Source organism: Armigeres subalbatus, chromosome 1 (assembly GCF_024139115.2).
Source record: "Armigeres subalbatus isolate Guangzhou_Male chromosome 1, GZ_Asu_2, whole genome shotgun sequence".
Taxonomy (NCBI): Eukaryota; Metazoa; Arthropoda; class Insecta; order Diptera; family Culicidae; genus Armigeres; species Armigeres subalbatus.
This window is the reverse complement of record NC_085139.1, coordinates 162,212,212-162,232,890: the sequence shown is the minus strand read 5'-3', so window position 1 is coordinate 162,232,890 and position 20,679 is coordinate 162,212,212. Positions and strand designations below refer to the sequence as shown.

At 41.7% G+C, this 20,679-nt stretch overlaps 1 protein-coding gene across 2 annotated transcripts in view; it reads left to right on the top strand.

Moving 5' to 3' along the window:
- The window catches only part of LOC134205448 (uncharacterized), a 118,231-nt gene that overhangs the window by 48,346 nt on the left and 49,206 nt on the right, over positions 1-20,679 (top strand). Inside the window, exon 1 of one of the 2 annotated variants that reach the window (XM_062680692.1) lies at positions 10,410-12,431. The exons of the other annotated variant lie outside the window; for it this stretch is intronic. Within the exon in view, the coding sequence (XP_062536676.1) occupies positions 12,341-12,431 (91 nt within the window). The 5' untranslated portion in view covers positions 10,410-12,340. Of the gene's footprint in view, positions 1-10,409; positions 12,432-20,679 lie in introns of those variants that run through there. 2 annotated transcript variants of the gene reach the window in all.

Sequence of the window (20,679 nt, the reverse complement as noted above, 5' to 3'; positions counted from 1 at the left end):
CTGAGCATTAGAATTCCACGATTGTGGCAGTGCCGGTCTGTGTGTGGTAGGTAAGTGGCTGCCGAATGGCAGTTTGTCAAAACAACAATCACCAAGTCAATTGCCTTCGTGTCTCATTGCAAGACTGAATTGCTGTTAGTTTTTTTCCTTTCTTCTAACTCGATTGCGCATACTGTTACCATTCTTATTCCGGTTGTTTCGTGATTTGCTGGTCGGGATTTTAACACCTACATGTGATCTAAACCACAAGCCACAGGCAAAAAGACATCACACAAATGGATAGAACTAAAACCTTTCTAAATATATAATGATGATCGAATTGAGTAATCGAAATTTCAATCTGATCCACATTTGAGCCCCAACGGTATCTACCAACCGTAAGAAGAGCCTCCACTCACCTGCTAAAACCGGTGCGATGATCTGCGCCATCGTCGTCGTCGTTGTCGTCGATGTCTTACTCATTTGGATACAGCGTCGAATGCCCACACAGCTCCAACATTGCCAGTGAACTGCTGCAAGTCCAAGTCACTATGCGATGTGTGGTGGCGGCCAGCAGCGGAGATGTCTCATTTTCACGTTCCGAGAATTTCAATATCTTTTCCATGAAACGAACGATTCCGTTTGATTCATTCGAAGGTGATCGTCATCGCGTTGTCGATGCGCTGCTGATGATGTAGTCTTTTTGTGTTCACAAGCGGTGCCGAGTGTTTGTTGGCGGTTGATTTTTTTTTCTTCGACGTGTTATTCAACGTTCTTAAGACTTAGAGGAGAAGGCTAGGTACAATTCAATAGAGCGCAGTTTAACTTGGCTGTAGAAGTCAAATATTAGAGAGGCCATTCTCGAGCTGGCCGGCTGCTGAGTGCAAAGTATCAGCACTTCATTTCTTCTCCGAAGCGGGTGAATGTGGAGCGGACCTTAGGTTGGCCATGAGATTTCTTCAGAGAAGGTGAATGGAAAAGGTTGCTAGATAGCTTGTTTAGAAAACCAGACGTAATTGGTAGTGGCGCAGCCAAGCCTAACCATTGCATGAAAAAAATATCGTATGAGATGTGGTCTGTTTTTGCACGTTCTAGGTTGAATTGAAGTTTTGATAAATAAACTTAACAGCAACTACAAATTTGTAGAAGTTCAAACAGAATCTATAGCTCTGCTTTAATTTTGGCCGTATGCAAATCAACATTTATGTAGCAACAGAAGATTAGCATTTACTCGCCGTTCGTGGGGAAAACTCTTCAGAGAAGGTCTAACATAAAAATGCCTCATTAAATGAACTAAGCTAGAAGCACTCTGTGTTTCGTAAAATAGCTAAATAGGTGTTTTTTGTACATGGACTTAATTAGCTGTTAAATGTTTGTTCACCTATAAGGATTCGCATTAGTGTACATAGTGTGCTATGTATATGCTTTCAACGCACTTTTATTCATACCATTTGAATTCTTTTACACCTGAATTGAAGGCAATTAAATTTTACTCACTGAGAATTAGATTTACCCGCAGTACATTTATGTACCTCCTTAGCCGTGCGGTAAGACGCGCGGCTACAAAGCAAGACCATGCTGAGGGTGGCTGGGTTCGATTCTCGGTGCCGGTCTAGACAATTTTCGGATTGGAAATTATCTCGACTTCCCTGGGCATAAAAGTATCATCGTGTTAGCCTCATGGTATACGAATGCAAAAATGGTAACCCGGCTTAGAAACCTCGCAGTTAATAACTGTGGAAGTGCTTAATGAACACTAAGCTGCGAGGCGGCTCTGTCCCAGTGTGGGGATGTAATGCCAATAAGAAGAAGAAGAAGTAAGTTGGCCGAAAGGATAGTTTGAGGTCATTTGGCCGAAAGGGTCATTTGGCCAAACGAGTCATTTGGCCGAAAGGGTCGTTTGGCCGTATGGGGCAATTGGCCGAACGGGTCATTTGGCCGAATGGGTCATTTTGCCAAAAGGGTCATATAGCTGAAAGCGTCATATGGCCGAAAGGGTCGTTTGACCGAATGGGTCTTTTGGCCGAAAGGGTCATTTGGCCGAAAGGATCATTCGGCCGAAAGGGTCGTTTGGCCGAAAGGGTTATTTGGCTGAAAGGGTCGTTTGGCCGTATGGGTCAATTGGCCGAAAGGTTCGTTTGGCCGAATGGGTCATTTGGCCAAAAGGGTCATTTGGCCGAAAGGGTCATATAGCTGAAAGCGTCGTTTGGCCGAAAGGGTCGTTTGACCGAATGGGTCGTTTGGCCGAAAGGATCTATTTATTTACTCTTTTCGCTTTCGACTGGGTCGCACAGACTACTACTTAAAATATATAATATTTAAATAATAATAATTATAATAATATTTAAATATAATATTTCCAGATGCATGGACAACTTTTATGACAGATATACTCGATACAACATCTTACAAACGATTAAACAATAGAAATACATAGGATTGTGAGATCATCATTTAAAATTATCGTAAGGAATGAATTATGCGGTTGCTTGGTCTCCATACGGGATTTGGACAATGTACGAATTCACGACAACGCACACCAGGTGGCCAGCTTGATGCGTTCAGCGCCGAGTCTCGATGACGTGCGTCGACTACGATTCTGAATGACACATAATCCAAAGATGAAAGGTTTCTTCGAGGAGATACTAGGCATTTGATGTTAAAAACTTGTTCAGCTCCTATCGATTCGCACACCATGTGCTTAACTTCATTCTCAGTCACATCATTCGCTATGTTTGAAATAAAGAGATGTTTGGTCTGGTTGATATCATGAGAGTGATCGATGTCCATTAGGGTGGCTCAAATTAGTATGGGAAAAACTTTGTTTATTTTTATTGATGGGCCGCCCTCTTATTCGGTTCTATTTGATGCTCAGATGCTCTGGGCAAAATTTCAGCCAAATCGGTCAACGTTTGGGCGGTGCTAAACTCGTTGGAAGTATATATGGAAAAATGTATGCAGAACCATCCAAAAACAGTAAATTGCAGCTGGACTACACAACTTACGATGAAGAACTATGATACTCATTCAGACCTTGGAGAATTTAATACAGACTGTTATGCAGAAAACCGCGAGAAGATTCGAGTTTGCGCGGCTAAGTTCTTAGCATTTCTCTGCAGTGGGGTTTGAGCAAATTTCGTTTCTTTTACCTTTGAAAAGAAATAAATTCACCCCTACAACACTCCAGTAAAATGCTAATATCTTTGCGTAATAAACTCTAATCTTCTCGCGGTTTTCTGCATAACATTCTGTATTTTATTTTACAAGAACTGAATGAGTATCATGGTTCTTGATCGTAAATTGTGCCGTCCAATTGCAAATCACTGTTTTTGGATGTTTCTGCATACATTTTTCGATATAAACTTCCAACGAGTTTAGCACTGCCCAAACGTTTACCGATTTGGCTGAAATTTTGTCCAGAGCATCAGAGCATAAAATAGAACCGAATGAGAGGGCGGCCCATCAAAAAAATTGAAAAAGTGTTTTTTGAACCACCCTAATGTCCATTATTCTTGTTGAAGATAAAGGTTGATTTGGTACAGTATTACACGAAGCACTCGAAACCAATGTAGTCACTATCTTGTTTATACGTTCTACTTCCATCTTCAAATTAACGACATCATCCTTTATCGTCGATTCATCGATAGAATCTGTTCCTGTTGAAGACTTTCTAAAGCGTCCGGTATCAATTATGTGCCTACAGCTATCGCACATCCAGAAAATGTTGGAATGTAAGAATGTAATCATTCGGCCGAAAGGGTCGCTTGGCCGAATAGTTCATTTGAGTAAGAGTAAGTCATTAAGTAAGATATTAGGAATGAGAAGAAAGACGTTTCACTTCTCTTTCCTCATTTCTCACTTCTCACTGTAAAAAGTGAGAAGCGCGAAAAGAGTAGTGAGACGTCTCACTACCCACTTCGCACTACTCACTTTTCAATGAGGAAAGTGAGACGTCTCACTTCTCACTCCTCATTTCTCACTTCTCACTGTAAAAAAGAGGAGCGCGAAGTGAGTAGTGAGACGTCTCACTACTCACTTTTTACAGCGAGAAGTGAGAAATGGGGAGTGAGAAGTGAGACGTCTCATTTCTCACTCCTCATTTCTTACTTCTCACTGTGAAAAGTAAGTAGTGTGAAGTGGGTTGTGAGACGTCTCACTATTCATTTCGCGCTTCTCAGTTTTTACAGTGAGAAGAGAAAAATAAAGTGTGAGAAGTGAGACGTCTCTCTTCTCATTCGTAATTTCTCACTTTTCAAATGCACTATTCGGATAAATGACCTATTCGGCCAAATTACCCTTTCGGCCAAACGACCCATTCGGCTAAATGACCCTTTCGGCCAAATGATTCATTCGGCCAAACAACCCTTTCGGCCAAACGACCCTTTCGACCAAACGACCCTTTCGGCCAAACGACCTTTTCGGCTAAATGACCCATTCGGCCAAACGACCCTTTCGGCCAAATGACTTTCGGCCTCATGGTTTGTTCGGCCTAGTGGCATTCGGCCAAATGGCTTTCGGCCGAATGGGTTTCGGCGAAATGACCCTTCCCCATATTATTATACGACGGAAGCTGATTACAGTTGAGGGAACCGTGAAGAAAAAAACATGTTCCATAACTTCGAAGAATCCATATGGCCTACTTGTAATCCGTAAGCAGGGGATGATGCCTCGGGATGACGATGGTGATGCGCTGTTTTCGAAGATTAGGGCAAAAAATGTATACCCCGGTCAATGAAAACACGAAGAACTTCTACGATTTTACGGTTTGAGATGGGGGTGTTAATCAACCCTCGACAATCGTACCCACGAACATATTCGCTAGCGGTTATGAAACCGTTCTAAAGTGTTCTAAAGTTGAACTGCGCTTACGGCGGATTGTGCCTTAATCCGAGTGCGTTCGACGATGACCAATAAGATTTTTTATCGGCACACATGATAATATAGATGTTGCGCGACAGGAAACGGAAATCCACGTCCATGACGACGTGGAATAGGGTGACAGCCCGGACCGACTCTTGGGGCACACCTGTTTCCTCCTTCTAGGCCCGCGATGCTTGGTTCCTAATAAGGACTTTGAAAGTACGTCCCATGGTGAAGTTTTGGACAACGGACAATATGGTGCCCGACAAACCCCAGAGAGATGTTAGAGCTGCTGCAGTACTAAACGCGTCCATGTGCAATTAAACGACTTCGTGATATCGAGATAGACAATGTCGGCGTAATTTCCTTGATCGTGCTTACGAAAGCCGGACAGAAACTTACCAATTTCTTGACTACCTTTGAGACTCATGAGATCAGGGAGATTGATCGGTATTTGGAGACATTTCGGGAGGGAGGCTTTTCTCCTGTATGTGAATGACGAATGAGATTAAGTCGCCATTTGCCTGGTTAAGTTTGGTCAGGTATCCCGAGTAGACGAAAATAGCTCAACAATATCAAATGTTGAGAACATAGCAATATGAGATATGGACATGACATGATTGATATAAGAGATAAAAAATCAGACGATAATATCAATATTTTGCACTAAAACATCATGAGAAGACCAAGTTAAGCTATTTGTAATAAGTGATCAATATCATGTGTCATTAATTTGTTCTTATCCATAGCATATCTTGATATTTAAATGATATTTCGGTGCAAATTTTATAGTTTCCTGTTCTTTTATCTTTTATATCAATCAAGTCCGTATCATGTTTTGTTATTCTGTTCATGGATTCTGCCCGGGATGGTATCAATAACAGAATTAGGTGTTATTGAGTTATTTTCTTTTGCTGGGGAGCGCACGCTAGAGAAATTCAATTTTCATAGTCAACATTATCGAAGAAAAGGGGTTAAGAAAGAACTCAAAATAAGTGGGAAAACAAACCGAAATTTTAAATGAAAATAACATAATGTAAAGCAAAAAACTTGGTTGATTGCTAAAAACGAATTCATTTTCCAAAGCCGCCAGTCCGAGAAAAGTAAAAAAAATACATTGGAAAAGCAGATAGAAGAGGAACAACTCGCCAAAGCGAAAGCCTTTGCAAAGCGGATGAAGGCGTTGAAGCAGCTTATCGCTAGGCAAAAGGCGTGTGGGGGAACAGCTAAGAAGAGAACCAGATATTCAGTGACTGGAGCTCCATATTCAGCGCGAGCTGAAGGAACGACAGCTACAGTACGAGCAAAACAAAAAGCTGGGTGATCAACTCGCCACTGAGAACGAATTTGTCAAAAGCGAGAGGCAATCCGGAACCAGTTCAAGAGAAACATCTGAGAGGTCAACGCTTTAAAGACCAAGACTGTAATGTTCGTGGGAAGAATAAAGAACAGCCCAAGCGAAAATGGAATAAGTGATTGAAAACAACACCAAGAGGACGATCGAGCAGCCGTCGACCAACAACTTTCGGGCGCGGCATCCGAAAGAAACAGGCCCACTGGGCGCGGGAGCAGGTTTCAAAAAAGTTAGTGACAAACCGGAGTCAGCGAAGAAAGTGCCGATGATCATCGAGAGTAGAGATGCGTCGGATGAGCATTGTGCGTAGCAGTCAAGGCCTTGACGGGCCGGGGCGTGAAATCGGCCATATCTCGGAACAGCAGTTGACATTCGGAGAGCAGTATTTCAGCATCTTCTAAAGTTTCGCGGAGAGTCGTGAATTGTGGGTAGATTTGTTTATTAGCAGCTAAGAGCACACGACTAGGAGAATTTAAAGCGTCGCCGGCAGGAATGCCTCAGGAAACGCTATCAAGGAACTCAAGAGTCGGCTAGTTGTGCTGGATTTGGTTCCGGATGATATTGGCGATCTGAAGAATCTGTTCGAAAGGCCGGAGAACGTGCTGAAAACGCTGCTATCAAAGGTGAGGTATGTTCCTGCACCGAGATGTGACTCGGTATCACGGTGAAGCAACTGTGCGATCATCTTTAAGCTGCATAGCTCATAGAGACCACCCTATGCAACCCTATGCTGGTATAGGAGTTAGTCGACAAACTGCCGCCAAGTTACAAGCTAGACTGGGTCCGGTTCAAGCGTGAAAAAGTGGACAGTTCGCTGACAGATGTTCATGAATTTCAGCACTGAAATCGTTTGGGGTGTGCTCGAGGTCATAGAGTTCCGGCTGCTGTCAGTAAACTAGCAAGCGCGTCCTAGAAGCGAGAGAATCCCAAGAAGAGGGAGTTTTTGCGTGTGCATTAATTCGAACAAAAACAGAGCGAAAGATCGAGAAGCGAGACAGTCAGTCAGCTGTGTCGGATCTGTGAAGAAACGTATCATGTGATCAGGAATTGTGATGAGTTCTGGCCAATGCGTATTGCCGAGCTGCTTAAAACGGTGGAGAGGCAAAACTGTGTAGAATCTACTTTAACAAACATTGTGGTTGTCGCTGCTCGTCGAAGATTCGGTAGGTGGTGCGAGTTTGGTTAGGAAAACATCATCCTCTGTTACATCGCGTGGTAAAATCTGTGAAGTCGCAAAAACCAAAGCGGACTTTTCGATAACGCGACGTGTCAACAAGCGGGAAATCGACACCGTCCCATTTCTGGACGAAGGGTCGTCTGCAATTTTGGTTGGAGATGTGATAGCCAACCGGTTGACGGCAGAAGAGTGGTCCGGGAACATCAACCGCTTCGAGAACGAGTCCTGTTGGGTAGAGATGCTTATGTCAGCAAAGAACTCGAACATAAAAAATCACGATAAGTTTTTTTTTAAATCAAAGAACTCGAAGGAGACATTTCGAAGATGCGTTGGACAAAGCGCGGAATACACACACACCCAAAGCAACCGACGCTGAGTTGATGGAGACCACACGGCCGTGTCTGCCACGTAACGTTGCCCGAACACCACAAGTCAGACAAAATGGGGACAGCAAATTGATTATGACTGAATTAGGTCGCACATGAGTTCTAGACCAACATTTGAAAAGGGCGTAACAGCCAAAATGTATTTCTTCTGATTCTTCGTCTACATATATAGCTCTATATGTGGACGAAGAATCAGAAGGAATGATTTTTGGCTGTTACGCCCTTTTCAAATGTTGGTCTAGAGTTGAAGTATCCTTTGTGGAACATGAGTGCTGCTAGGGTGTGGTAAATCCACGAAAGCGGGGCAAAGTACGCTTAATATAAAATGCAGCAACATCGGTGATTGGTCTTCATCCGAATTCGGAGCTGCTCAAGGGCCGGATATGTTAGTTCCCCTTCCGCAAGTAATCTGCTATTTCCGAGAACGCCCGATTACCTTCGGAGGCGAAATCCGGGGAATGTACCACCAAATCCACATCAAATCAGAGAACAAGCAGGCACAGACTTTCCTGTTAAGAATGGGTACGGCTCCCTATGCTGACACTGCCGGGCGACGAGGATGAACTGATTCGGATGAAAAGACGAGTGATCCTGCCGGACAATCATCGGATAATGAAGCTGATAGTGCAGCCTTACTACGAGAAAAGTGACCATGGGTACCTCCAAGCGGTAAAGAATGTTCTGCGTCAACTTTAACATGTTCGGCACGTAGATGCAGTGATGACAAAAGTGTCGGCGGCTTTTAACCTGCAGCCTGGTGTAAATTACATCGCAGCCGTCCTAATTCTCCGCGAATGACTCCACTATTAGTGCAACGCTGCAACGTGCAGTGTCACTCTGAATCTTCACCATCACCACCACGACAAACCACGACCTGCATTAGAATAAAATGATAGTTGGCTTATTTGTGAACAATCGATTTTAATTTCAGCAATGTAAATAGATTATTACGAAGGATTATGATCAGAACAAATAAAAGTAGAGCAACATTGATAAACTGTAGGAACAAGCATTTTCGTTCATTTCCAATTCTAACAGATTAGAGTACTAGAGATTAGATAACGCAGTTTGACAGTTCACATACCTTTTTACCAGGACTTAGTCTCTGGGGAAGCTTCCGACAAAACCGTTTCGTCATTTTTTTCGTCTGTAGATGTCCTTTGCGATTGATTTCATGCTGAATATGCACAAAGAATATAGGGGAACAGTTCGGCACTTCATATCATAGCATCAATTTCCATCCCATCAAAAAAAGTAATGGAAAGGTATTTGATTTGTTATTTAGTTTTGTGATTTTTTTTTTGCAGTGAGCACGCATGTTAGCCAAAAAAAACGACAAGATTGGTGCTGTATTTATCTGCTTTGCGATGAGATGAATGTATGTTCAGTGGGATGGAAAATGGAACGGTTCACCTAGCTGAAATATTCGGAACACAGCAATATTAAACTAAAAATATAAATGGTAATTATTCACTAATGTATTTTACTTCTAACACCTTGTAAACAAGTTCTGTGAACTGTCAAAATAAGGTTAAGTGAGAGTTTGCATTGGTCTATGCCAGAATAGTCAAATCGATGGATAGGAGATGAAAACGGTATGGAAAACCATTTCCAGTTCTAGGCAATTCCTAGAACATGAGAAATATAGATGCAAACTATAGGCAAGGATGAAACTGGGATTGAACCCATGACCTGCGTATGAAGCAGAAGCGATAGGAATATGACCAACAAGCTCATTAATATCAGTGCAGACTAAGGCAATGTAGAGAAACATGACTTTTGGAGAGACTGTGAAGAAGACATGACGGAATTCCAATATCTACTGGGGACCTATTCTCCTGAAAATGATGTTTTCGACGTTTCAGATTCACATTTTGCATCAAGACAGCTGGCTATAGAGTAATCTGGATTTTCATTCGATAAAGAGATGCGTACCTCAAACAAAATATTTCAGCTCATTAATCATCCACTTTCAATAGAACAATATTCCGCTTCAGTTGGAGTTCCCCATATCGGATAAATATGCGAACCATTTGTGATCATAATTCTACCTGTTATTTGTTCTGCTACTCCGGGGAAAACTACCTCTACCCATATTCCAAAGGAGCAAAAATTCCCTCTCCACTTACCTGCGTAAACGCGCATCCAAAGGATTTCCCAGCCTACCTCAACATGCCGCACGGCGCGGCGAGCAACGTCTCCGTTGGCGACGTAATCTTTTTAGCATTGTGGGTGTGTATGGATGGATACAACGCCGTCCACTTTGGACGGGGTGGGTAGTCAACAGCGAAATGGGCTCCAACGTCGAGCCAGACCATGTGGTTTCCCGCTCACTCAAGAGTCACACGACGAGGTGCGATGCACTTTTGTGAGCCAATCATCTCAATTAATGCTAAATTGGAATTGCACTCTGCCTGTTTCTTTCCCTCGCGTGAGCGGTGATTCTCTCTCTCGCTAGATCCCGCTCTCTTGCTCCGCTTCAGTACCGTTATCGGTTACGGATTCACGACGGCATTTGTAGGGTTCCGCGGTTTTCTCCGCACAGCGCACTGTTTGAATGCTCACCGCCGCGAGACGACTCGGCTCTCGGAGATTGAACGCCAGCGCTTTGTATATGGTCGATGTTTTGCGCAATGCATGTGCCCAGTCTGTCAGCAGCGTTCGTCGAGGGCAGAAGTGCCTCCTTATACTTTGATGTGATTCGGTTCCCCCTTCTTCAACCGCAGTCGGTCGTCACACCCACTCGTTTAGTACCAGAAGCGCGCGGTTTTATTTCTTTTTTTAATTTTCGCGGTGTACTTCTTCCGCCTTTGCTGTTTAAGTACGGTTAAGATTCGTTTTTTTATTGGCTTGCGGCTTGCTTTATTGGGTTGAGAGGAAGTGGTAGCATGAAAAAAACGCCAACCGTGGCAAGCGGAATCTAATTTCCAGGGCTAGATGGAAGACCGCATGGTTTGCTGAGTTCAATTTCCAATTTGTCACGGTGCTGCCCCATGAGGAAAAAGAGAGCCCAGACGGAAGAGCGGTTCGCCTGGAGAAAGGTCGAAAAACTGTTCAAGCCACGAGAAAATGAAGAGTGTATATGCAGTTAAATATAGATTTTCCTCCTGAGTGGTGTTCATAACGTGTATGGAGGAAAAGTGGAATAAAAATTAATCAATCGATTTTCATATGCGGTGGTGAACGTTGTAACGAAACTAGAAGACAGAGTGAGCGGGCTTGATATTGAGCTAAAATTACGCTTGGCGCGCGTTCGAAACTACAGTGCTCGTCGTAGGAAGTGCAATCTGTGGATGCGGTAGATTCACGACATTTGCATTTGAATTCAATTCAAAGTGGTTGGCACATGAAAGTAGAAAGTGGAATCATTTCCGCAACGCTTAGCCAGCCCCCGTTGAAGCTGCTGCATTGAATGCACAATTCGGTTTAGGGGAGAAGCGATGGCAAACATTGACTTGAGGTCAAAACGAATATCGAGAAATAGATTTGCAGAAACGTGTAGACAAACCAGTATCTTACAAAATAAATTCAAACAACTCCACTGCAAATTCTTCGTATGAACAAAGGGTGCACATCACAGCCATCTGCCTGAACTTGGAACCCATACAAAGTGTGAATGAGATATCGAACGAAGCTGGGTACTGCGCAAACGCTCATTTTCCTAAATCTGTCGAATCGGGACAGGCCACGAATCGAGCTTGGTTGCATGTTTAGTGAATGAAATTTTCACGGGGATATCCACCTAACAGAACAGCATTCCCGTTTTGCAGTTGCACGTTTCTTCTCTTCTGCGTTCTGTGCTCTGAAACGCGATCACGGGTAGGCATACGGGAGAGTGGTCCAGAGAGTACGAATGATAAATAAAAATAACAAAAATTTACCTCGAACCACGGCAAAGAACGGAGAAGCAAAGCGACACAAAGATACGCAGATCACCAAGACAGTCTCAAAGAACTAACAGCAACAGCGAACGAGACGAGCGCTTCACCGCTGAGAATCTCCTTAGTTTATTCCATAGCATCGTAGAATATAGAACAGAGCATCACGGTCTTTAGCACCACGTGGTCGCAAATCACGAGAGCGGGCGTTCATTGTCTGTCGAAACGGGGCATCCACTTCTCAGCGTGCCAATACTGCACGGGGGAACCCGGAACCCCTGGAAGAAAGTGAAACCAGCCGCGTAAAAGTGTGTCGATTTTTAACAAGAAAGCTGAATTTCTCTCAGTCGCTGCAAATAGCCAACAAGCACTGACTGGTGGTATAGAGTGTGGACATTGTGTGCGAATCCTAACAAAAGCTCTTCACGGAAAGGCACAGACGCGGAGAAGTGATTATTGTCTACGGTTGATGATATAATCAAAGCAGAGTATCTCTTCTCCAGACTGTAGTGTTTTGGCTAAGCCGAAGAAAAGACAACCAAGCGAAGTAATAAACGACCAGTGCACAAAATATCCACCACCGTAAACAGCCTGTGTGTGAAAGTGTATTTCAAGTGGCTAAAACACAGTTTGCAAATGTGAGACGAGTTAGCACTCGATTGATAATTCAGTGAGTCCATTTTGAGGAAAACAGAAAACGAACAAAATGTCCCTGGAACTGGTGTTGCTAGTGGCCGCCGCCGTTGTGGCCGTGTTTGGATACGTTCTATTCGTTAGGATTCGGATGCGAGAAAAAGGTATGGTCCCCTTCAATAGAATAGGAGTTGGGTTGGGTTCAACTAAATAGTGCCGTCCTCTGTCGGTGACGTAACGGGGTCATTCGCTGTCGTAACGAGCAAAGTGCAAAAAAGCAATAACAAAACTTTCGAAATAGCGGGTGTTGATGGTGTTGGATGGATGATGCTCGAACGACATCGCACCCCGCCCCGGTTGCAAAACGGTGTGGTGGAAAGTATTTATGTCAACAAGGTTCGGTGAATAGCACTTTTTTTTTGGCTTGTCCGAGTGAGAGGAAGAGTGTGCCCCCCACTGCTGTTTGTTGTTTAGCTGGCTGCTGCCATCGACCTACCAGTAGTGTAGGCATTTGTGTTGGGTTGCCATAGCAACCGGCCAAATAAATTACTCAACGAAGGGTTGAATCGAGTGTTGGGGCACCTTCAGTGCAAAATTCAATCAGTTTTACCTGCGTTGTTGTTAAAAAGCGAGTTTTTTCGCCAATTTTGTATACTTTTCGCGACGATGCGAGTTAATTGGAAGCAATGTAGTTTTATAATTTAAGGGTGAAAACAATAACTGATTTTGTTTTATATCTTTATTAAAGAGACTTTCAGCCCACAACGAATAGCTCAATTGGCCGGAAGGGTCATTTGGCCTATATGGAAATTCCACCAAAAGTGTCGTTCGGCTGAATTGATCATTTTGCCAAACAAAAAGTCGTTTAGCTGAATAGGTCATTTGGCAGAAGATGCCGTTTGGCTGAAATGTCTGTTTTGCAAAAAGGACATTTTCGGGCCAAATGTCTCTTTCTGCCAAACGATCATTTCTCCCAAACAGTATTTTCGGCCAAATGATCTAGTCGGTTAAATGACCAAACGACCTTTCCAGCCAAATAAATTGTTAGGGTAAACAATTTTTTCGGTCAAATTATAAATTCGATCGAATGAGCTTTTCGGCTGTTTTTCGCATTCAGCCAAATGTCATTTTTAAATAAAATACCGTTTCGGACAATTCGGACAATGGAATTTGGCAAGATAACTTTTTGCCTAATCTGTTATTTGAATAAATGGCTTTTCGTCGATTGACTTTTGGCCAAACGACAGGTTGGGTCATTTGGCCGATAGACACAAGTCCGAAAGGTGTTTGGCCGAATATGTCATTTACTCGAACAAACCATTAGGCCAAAACCCACCTGGCCGACAATTTTTTCAGCTGAAATGGACAAACGATCGAAAATGTCGTTCGGTCGTCTGGCCATTTGGCTAAAAAAGTCGTTTGGTCAAAAAGTTTTTTGGTCGAAATGGTCGTTTGACAGAAAGACCATTTGGCAGAAAATGTTATTTGGTCAAAAGGGTTGATATTTTTTTATATATTCTTACCCGTTCAGTAATCAGCATTTGTCTGTTAACATTTTCGGCCAAATGGCCTTTTCTGTCAAACAACCATTTCGGTCTTATAACCTATTCGGCCAAATGACGTGTTCGGGAAGAGTGCTTTAGGCTAAATTACCAATTTGGCTTTATGTCGTGCTGACCAACTAATGGTTTTGGCCAAACTGTTTTCCGTTTCATAACCGTTTTTCCCAAACTGAACGTTTGGTCAAATATAATTCGGCGTGATGATTTTCGACTTACCGTAATATTCGGCCAAATGGTTTTCCGCTAAATGATTTTCGGTCAAACGACTCTTCCTCTTTTTTTTAAATAAGTTTCCGTTAAATTTCCGAAGAATTTCTTATGGACAATACAAAGAATTTCCTGAAGAAATTCGAAGAAATTCCTTCAAAATTATAGTTTTTTTTAGATACCGAACAGTTTTACTTAAAAATTAAAAAAATCACGTAAAAGTTCTGAACAATTTTGGTTGAAATTCAGTTCCGCAGAATTCTTTATACAAAATTTAGAAAAATCCCGCGCAAATTCCAATGAATTCCAATAAAAATTTCAAATAATTTACCGTTGAAATCCATTTTTTTTTGTTGATATCCATGTTTAAAACAGTCTCCCGCGGAAAATCTGAAAAAAAAAATCAAATATGTTTCTGTGTAACGTTCAATGTCATGTGAATCAAATTGTTTAAATTTGGTCCGAATGAATTCTTCATCGGATAATTTAGACGATTTCTTGCTATTTGAAATTCGGTGTCTGGACTTGCTAATTTCCACCATTGCTTTTCACATTTTATTTTCGTTTTCCATGATCATGAAAAAAAATCAAAAAAATCTTCAAGAATGAACGTAAAAAATCTCCATGCCGCCGCTGACTAAAATTCTGACAAACGCCTCCGCCCCCGATTTTCGGGCCGGTACACACTCTAGTACTGGGAATTAGACCTGTGCGCCACCACCGCCGATGGTTTTTTATGTCGTCATCGTGTCGCCATATGAAAATTCATTTAAAAAACCCTGATTAATCCACCTAGCGGTAATGGTGCCTTTCTCGTGCATTATAAAAATAGTATTTTGGCCATTACTCTTGAGCCCATAGTCCGATCTGCCCAATTTTCAATAGGAAGCAATGGTAGAGTATCTTGCGTCGAATGCAATTTGTTGCGAGTAAATCGACTAAGGATATGTGCCTGAAAAATAAGTGACATTTTTTTACTCAATTTTTCTATAAAAAAGTGGTATTTTGGCCATAACTTCCGAGCCCATAGTCCGATCTGACCAATTTTCAATAGGAAATAATGGCAGAGTATCCTGCGTCGAATGCAACTTGTTGCGAGTAAATCGGTTAAGGATAAGTGCATGAAAAATGAGTGACATTTTTTCTGTAATAAAAGTGATATTTTGGCCATAGCTTCCGAGCCCATAGTCCGATCTGACCAATTTTCAATAGGAAACAATGGCAGAGTGTCCTGCGTCGAATGCAACTTGTTGCGAGTAAATCGGTTAAGGATAAGTACCTGAAAAATGAGTGACATTTTTTTTTGGGTGGGTGCGCACAGACGAACACACATACACACACACACACACACACATACACACAGACATCACCTCAATTCGTCGAGCTGAGTCGATCGGTATATAACACTATGGGTCTCCGGGCCTTCTATAAAAAGTTTGTTTTTGGAGCGATCATATAGCCTTTACCGTATACTTAGTATACGAGAAAGGCAAAAAGTGCGCATGTAGACTGAAATGTCCGATGAAGTTTCATATATCATACACGGAAAATTTTTGTACTAACATAATTGGGTTAATTTTTGGCGTAATGGGGTTTTCCTTAGCCGTGCGATAAAATGCCATTAAGAAGAACAATATAATTTTCGGGAAATTTCCTTCTAGAGGAAATGTCATATTCAATGATCGAATGTTCGAAAAATGTTTGGAATAATGTTCCAATGTAAGGAAAAATATAATTTTCGGAGATATGTCAAATTCGAAGAAATGCCATTTTCGAGGGGAAAATATTTGGGAAAAGGTCATTTTCGGGCAGACCCCATTTGATTTTGGCTACAAAGCCATTCTGTTTTGTCAACAAAACATTCAATTTGTTCGATTCGCCAACATTAAAGTCTCGAATATGTTGCCAAAATTGAATTGGATCTGTATTCGGTGAAATGTGGGAAAATATCAATTTCAAAGAAATGGTATTTTGGGGGGAATATAATTTTCTGGAAAATGGCATTTAGTCAAAGCTACATTGAAGGGACCATCGACTCATGGAAATATAGACATGTGGAATAGCAAACTCTTGAGAAGCTGTTTGAAGCGACCATCACAGTAACCCAAATAATAGTTTTATATGGCATACATTGCTTCCATGATTCGATATTGAACCATGGAACATCGACTTATGGATGGTCACTGTGTCCGGGGAAAAGTCATTTTCGGGAAAATGTCATATTCGTGGAAATGTAATTCAGTCAAACCTCCATGAGTCGATATCGACGCATGACAGCATTTTATGCCAAATTGAAAATATTACCAGGGTTACTGTCAGGGTCCCTTCAAACGGCTTTCCAAGCATTTTCGATTCCACACCTTGATATTTCCATGAGTCGACGGTCCTTGCAATGTCGACTTCTGGAAGTTTGACTGTATTCGGGGAAATGTCATATTTGAGGAAACGTTATGTTCGAGGAAATATAATTTCCGTGAAAATATGATTTCGAGGAAATGTCATATTCGGGAAAATGTCATACACGGAGTAAGTTCATATTTTCCGGGAAATGTCATATTCGGCGAAACGTTATTTTTGGGTTAACGTCATTTTTCGCGGAAACACTATTTTCGGGCAAATATAATTTCCAGGAAATGTAATTTTCGCGAAAAAAAACTTTATAGAAATTTTGTTTTCGATGATATGATACTTGTAAAATGTCATATGATATGATATGATAAAATGTCATTTTTGGGGAATTTTTTTTTCATTTATATGTTTTTCAAATTTGTTGAAAATCGGTCAAAGTGCTCACAAGTAACACTGAATTGTTCGTCAACTAAACATTACCCCTTTTTCTTCCCAATGAGTCTTCCATCTCCTGAGCTTCCTTAAGACAGAGAATAGGTCTTCCAAATTTCGGATCTATGCTGGAACATGCATACAAATATACAAATAAGGAGATTTATGTATAAAGAAGATTTCCTTACAAAAATCAAAATCAACAATTAATTGCCAAATATAAAGATTTGTTTTAGAGATGCTGAGAATTTTTGCTTTTGTTAGTGTTTTGTTTTGTTCAAAACACTGTATTTATAAACAAAAATCTGCCTTGACCTCTTTTCGCGCCACTTTCATTTCGAATTGAAAAAAAAATCGCAGTCCTTCGCCAACGGAAAAATAAAACAGAAAACTATAATGAAACAAGTTTCCTGGAATCTGGCACTGTGGCATTCCAAAGCCATGTGCGCCAAGCTGGGCGCATTCGCGAGCTCATTCTCAACAACCCGTTTGCTGCGCGCGGCGCACGTTGTTTCACCCGGTTCAGGCCAAGGAGCTTTGCACTGCCAGCAACGAACAACGCGGTGGCTACCTTCGTACAAGCAAACATCAATGAAATAAAGAAACCGATCCGGCGCGGCGGCGAGCCCAACCATCTAGAGGGCTGTGAACGGTTCGGATGTTTCGTTCTTCCGTTTTGGGTCTCTTTCTTGGCGCGAAAAAACTAAACACCGCCGCCGCGCCAGCCAGCAGCTGCCATGTTCAGCGGGAGGTCGAGTGGAGCCATGCGTTCCTCCATCAGTAGTGAGGCGATGTGAAGTGGAGCCTCGAACACGTTCGACTTTTTACGGTGGTGTAAGTGATCCATTACAGACGGATTACGGGCGATTGAATTGCGAGCCGAGGAGATGTGCGAAAGAATCCCATTAATTCGGCGAGTCATATGGAAGCCACGTGTTTTGATAATAATGGGTATCTGACCTAGCAACAGCGAAGGATTTATGTCGAATGCTTAGCATTGGAGAACAATGATCTGATAGTTTATTTCCCGCACCTAAAACGCTACCAACTTTATTATGAGAATGCGAGCGATTACGACTTGAATTTAGCTCACTTTGTAGTTCTTTACGGGTCATAAATTTCGTTGTGCGCATTAGACACAATTTATAGCAAAAAAAAAACAAGCTCAGGTACTCAATCTCGAATTGCGTAAAGCTAAGCATAAATAACACTTTTCGCTGCCATGCTCTGCTCATCGCACAGTTCCTAGCCGAGCTCAACTCGAACTGGTGCAATAACGTCAAGCTCTATTTGTCGATTTAAATATCACTTGCAAACACCATCCGTTTAATGTCTGAGTAGTTCGATGCATTCGTCTGGTGACATTTGGGTACTATTAATACCTTCTACCAATTATCTAGTTTTAGCCACTTTTCCCTTAAAATCTGTTCATGGACGATCTTTGACATTTCTATGAAATATCGCCATCAATTATTGGTTAGAAACTGACCATGCGTTCGCAGTAATCAAATTCCATATGGTACGAATGGTACGGCCCGGCAACGACTAGTTTCCAAGGTAGTATTTACATATAAATATTTGAATTTGACGAAAAGATTATTAGCATCGATCTGACTGAATGGCGACGACCGCAACGGGTGACGCCACTATCCGTCCAACAAGCGTGCTGCCATGCTCGAGTTGTGTCAACTTGTGTGAGATTTGCGATAGGGTAATCAGCCTCCACAACCCTCGTTCGTTAACCTATCATCATCTGTTTGGCGCGATTGCGTTGCGCAGAACACCGAGAACACAAGTCACGAGACTTATATCTGTATTTAGACATATATATTAATGATAGATATTGCGGTTCCCGTATCAGTTGTGCTACAGCAACTACTGCTGATTGAAAACGACGGAGTCGACATTTTAAATCTCCTGCGTGAGGTTTTTTTTTCACATGCGAGCCACTGCTAATTCTCGACCATCATCTGCGATAAAATAATTGTGAATGAGTTCCTCTATTCGTTTTCGGCGTTTCACATAAACCAATGATCTCGTTTTTCGCTTGTTTGACAGGCCACGGCAATAACAAATTTGGTTCGAGTAAACAATAAACGCCGTTCGAGTAATTATGTGGCAGGATAATGTTTCTTACCTCGAATTTTAACGACCTTTGATGTTATTTTAACAAATGATGTAAATAATTAAAAAACTGAAGGAACTATTTTGACAAATTTCCATTAATCTCTAGGCTTAGCATATTGTGAATTAGTATGTGGAAGTCACGAAAATTTTCTTTATTTTATAACTCTAAAGGGCCGTGGCAAGTGAGAAAACTGTAGTTTTTTGTTATGTGTAAACACTGTATCAAGACAATTGGAAATTGACAAAACTGCATGTCCTACCTTCCTTATTAAAAACTAGTTTATTCGTGGACGCAGTAGCGCCCGTGTCAAGTGTTTTTTTATATAAACAGTTCATTAATTCATGCATTAAAAAAATCAAAATTTTCAACGTCTGTTGTCTGTGATTTTTTTAATCAAATGCTGTGTCTGGTTGTCTTAGGTTGTCCCTGGTTTTGTTTTCTGCAACTGATAGTAAAAAAGAATTAAAGTGTAAAATATTTTATTTTTTTGTGAGAATTTTCCCGCGTTCTGCGTCTGGTTGGCTAGTCACCGGACAGACAAACAGTGCTATTATATATATGATGAATTGACCATTAATATTGTTTTTGCATTTTGTGTTATTTCTAATAAATTTGACAAAAATCGTTTTCAACTATTGGGCATAAACATAATTCACCAAGCTGAATGTTAGTAACTGTACGAGGGGTTCCCATCACCCTCTTGACAAAATGTGGTGCAAAATTAATCGATCGGATCAGGTCGGTACTGTCGGTGTGCCGAAAGAAAGTTATTTCCGAACATGTGTTATTGTTTCCCCACTGACTGCTGACGGGCACTTTTTGCTGTAGAACCGTACTGATTGGCAGCTGGTGCAGGCTGCGTTAATTACCCACGACCGGCTGACTGATGGGGCGAAGCTTTAGCGCGCAGTTTTTTTTTTGGTTTGCCATGGGGCTGAAGAAATTACGGTTCGTTGCAAGCAGCTCACCTCACACCGAACACTGCTGCTGGTAGACAGACGGCGATGTTGTGGCGGGTGTTCCGTTATTACCACGCCGGTGCGAATTAGGTGAATCAATATCAGGTGATTTCGTGTGTTAACAACGTTGACAGCAGCCTAGTGGAAATTTTTCCCTTCAGTGGCAATCGCATTTGGACTACGGGTGAAGAAGTGTTAATTCTGTTACAGTAACGCTCGATTGCTCAAGAAAACTATGAATGTTGTAAGAGAGTTTCCTCTGAAAGTGTTATGCAATTCTGAACACTACTGACTCAATGTTTGACAACAATGTTAGACACACGCAAATATGTGATGTCATGGAAAGCACTTTCCATTTTGACGAATCTTACTCAATGCAGTTGTCCAGGATGTAGGAGATTAGGTCACTCAGGCGGTTCTTCCGTAACAGACATTCACCCATATGAAGCAAGATTGATTTATTGAACCACTCTGCTGGTGGAATAAAACAAACTTACGATAATTTTCGGGTTTACGACCACTGGAACGTTTCTGGTACTTGCAAACAGTTTGCTTATATGACTAGCAATTTTTGATTACGCAAAAAAATGGTCCGTTGAACGTCTACTCAACTATTCTTGACAATAATAAACGGATGACGTAGTTGGATGATGTCTTTTTATTGCTGAGGGGCACATCGCTTATAAAGTTCCAATCAGACTTTTAATGAACTCGACAATTTATCACTTTCAAGCCAGTGCTGCGGAGTTGAATTAACACTTGTGATAGAAAATTA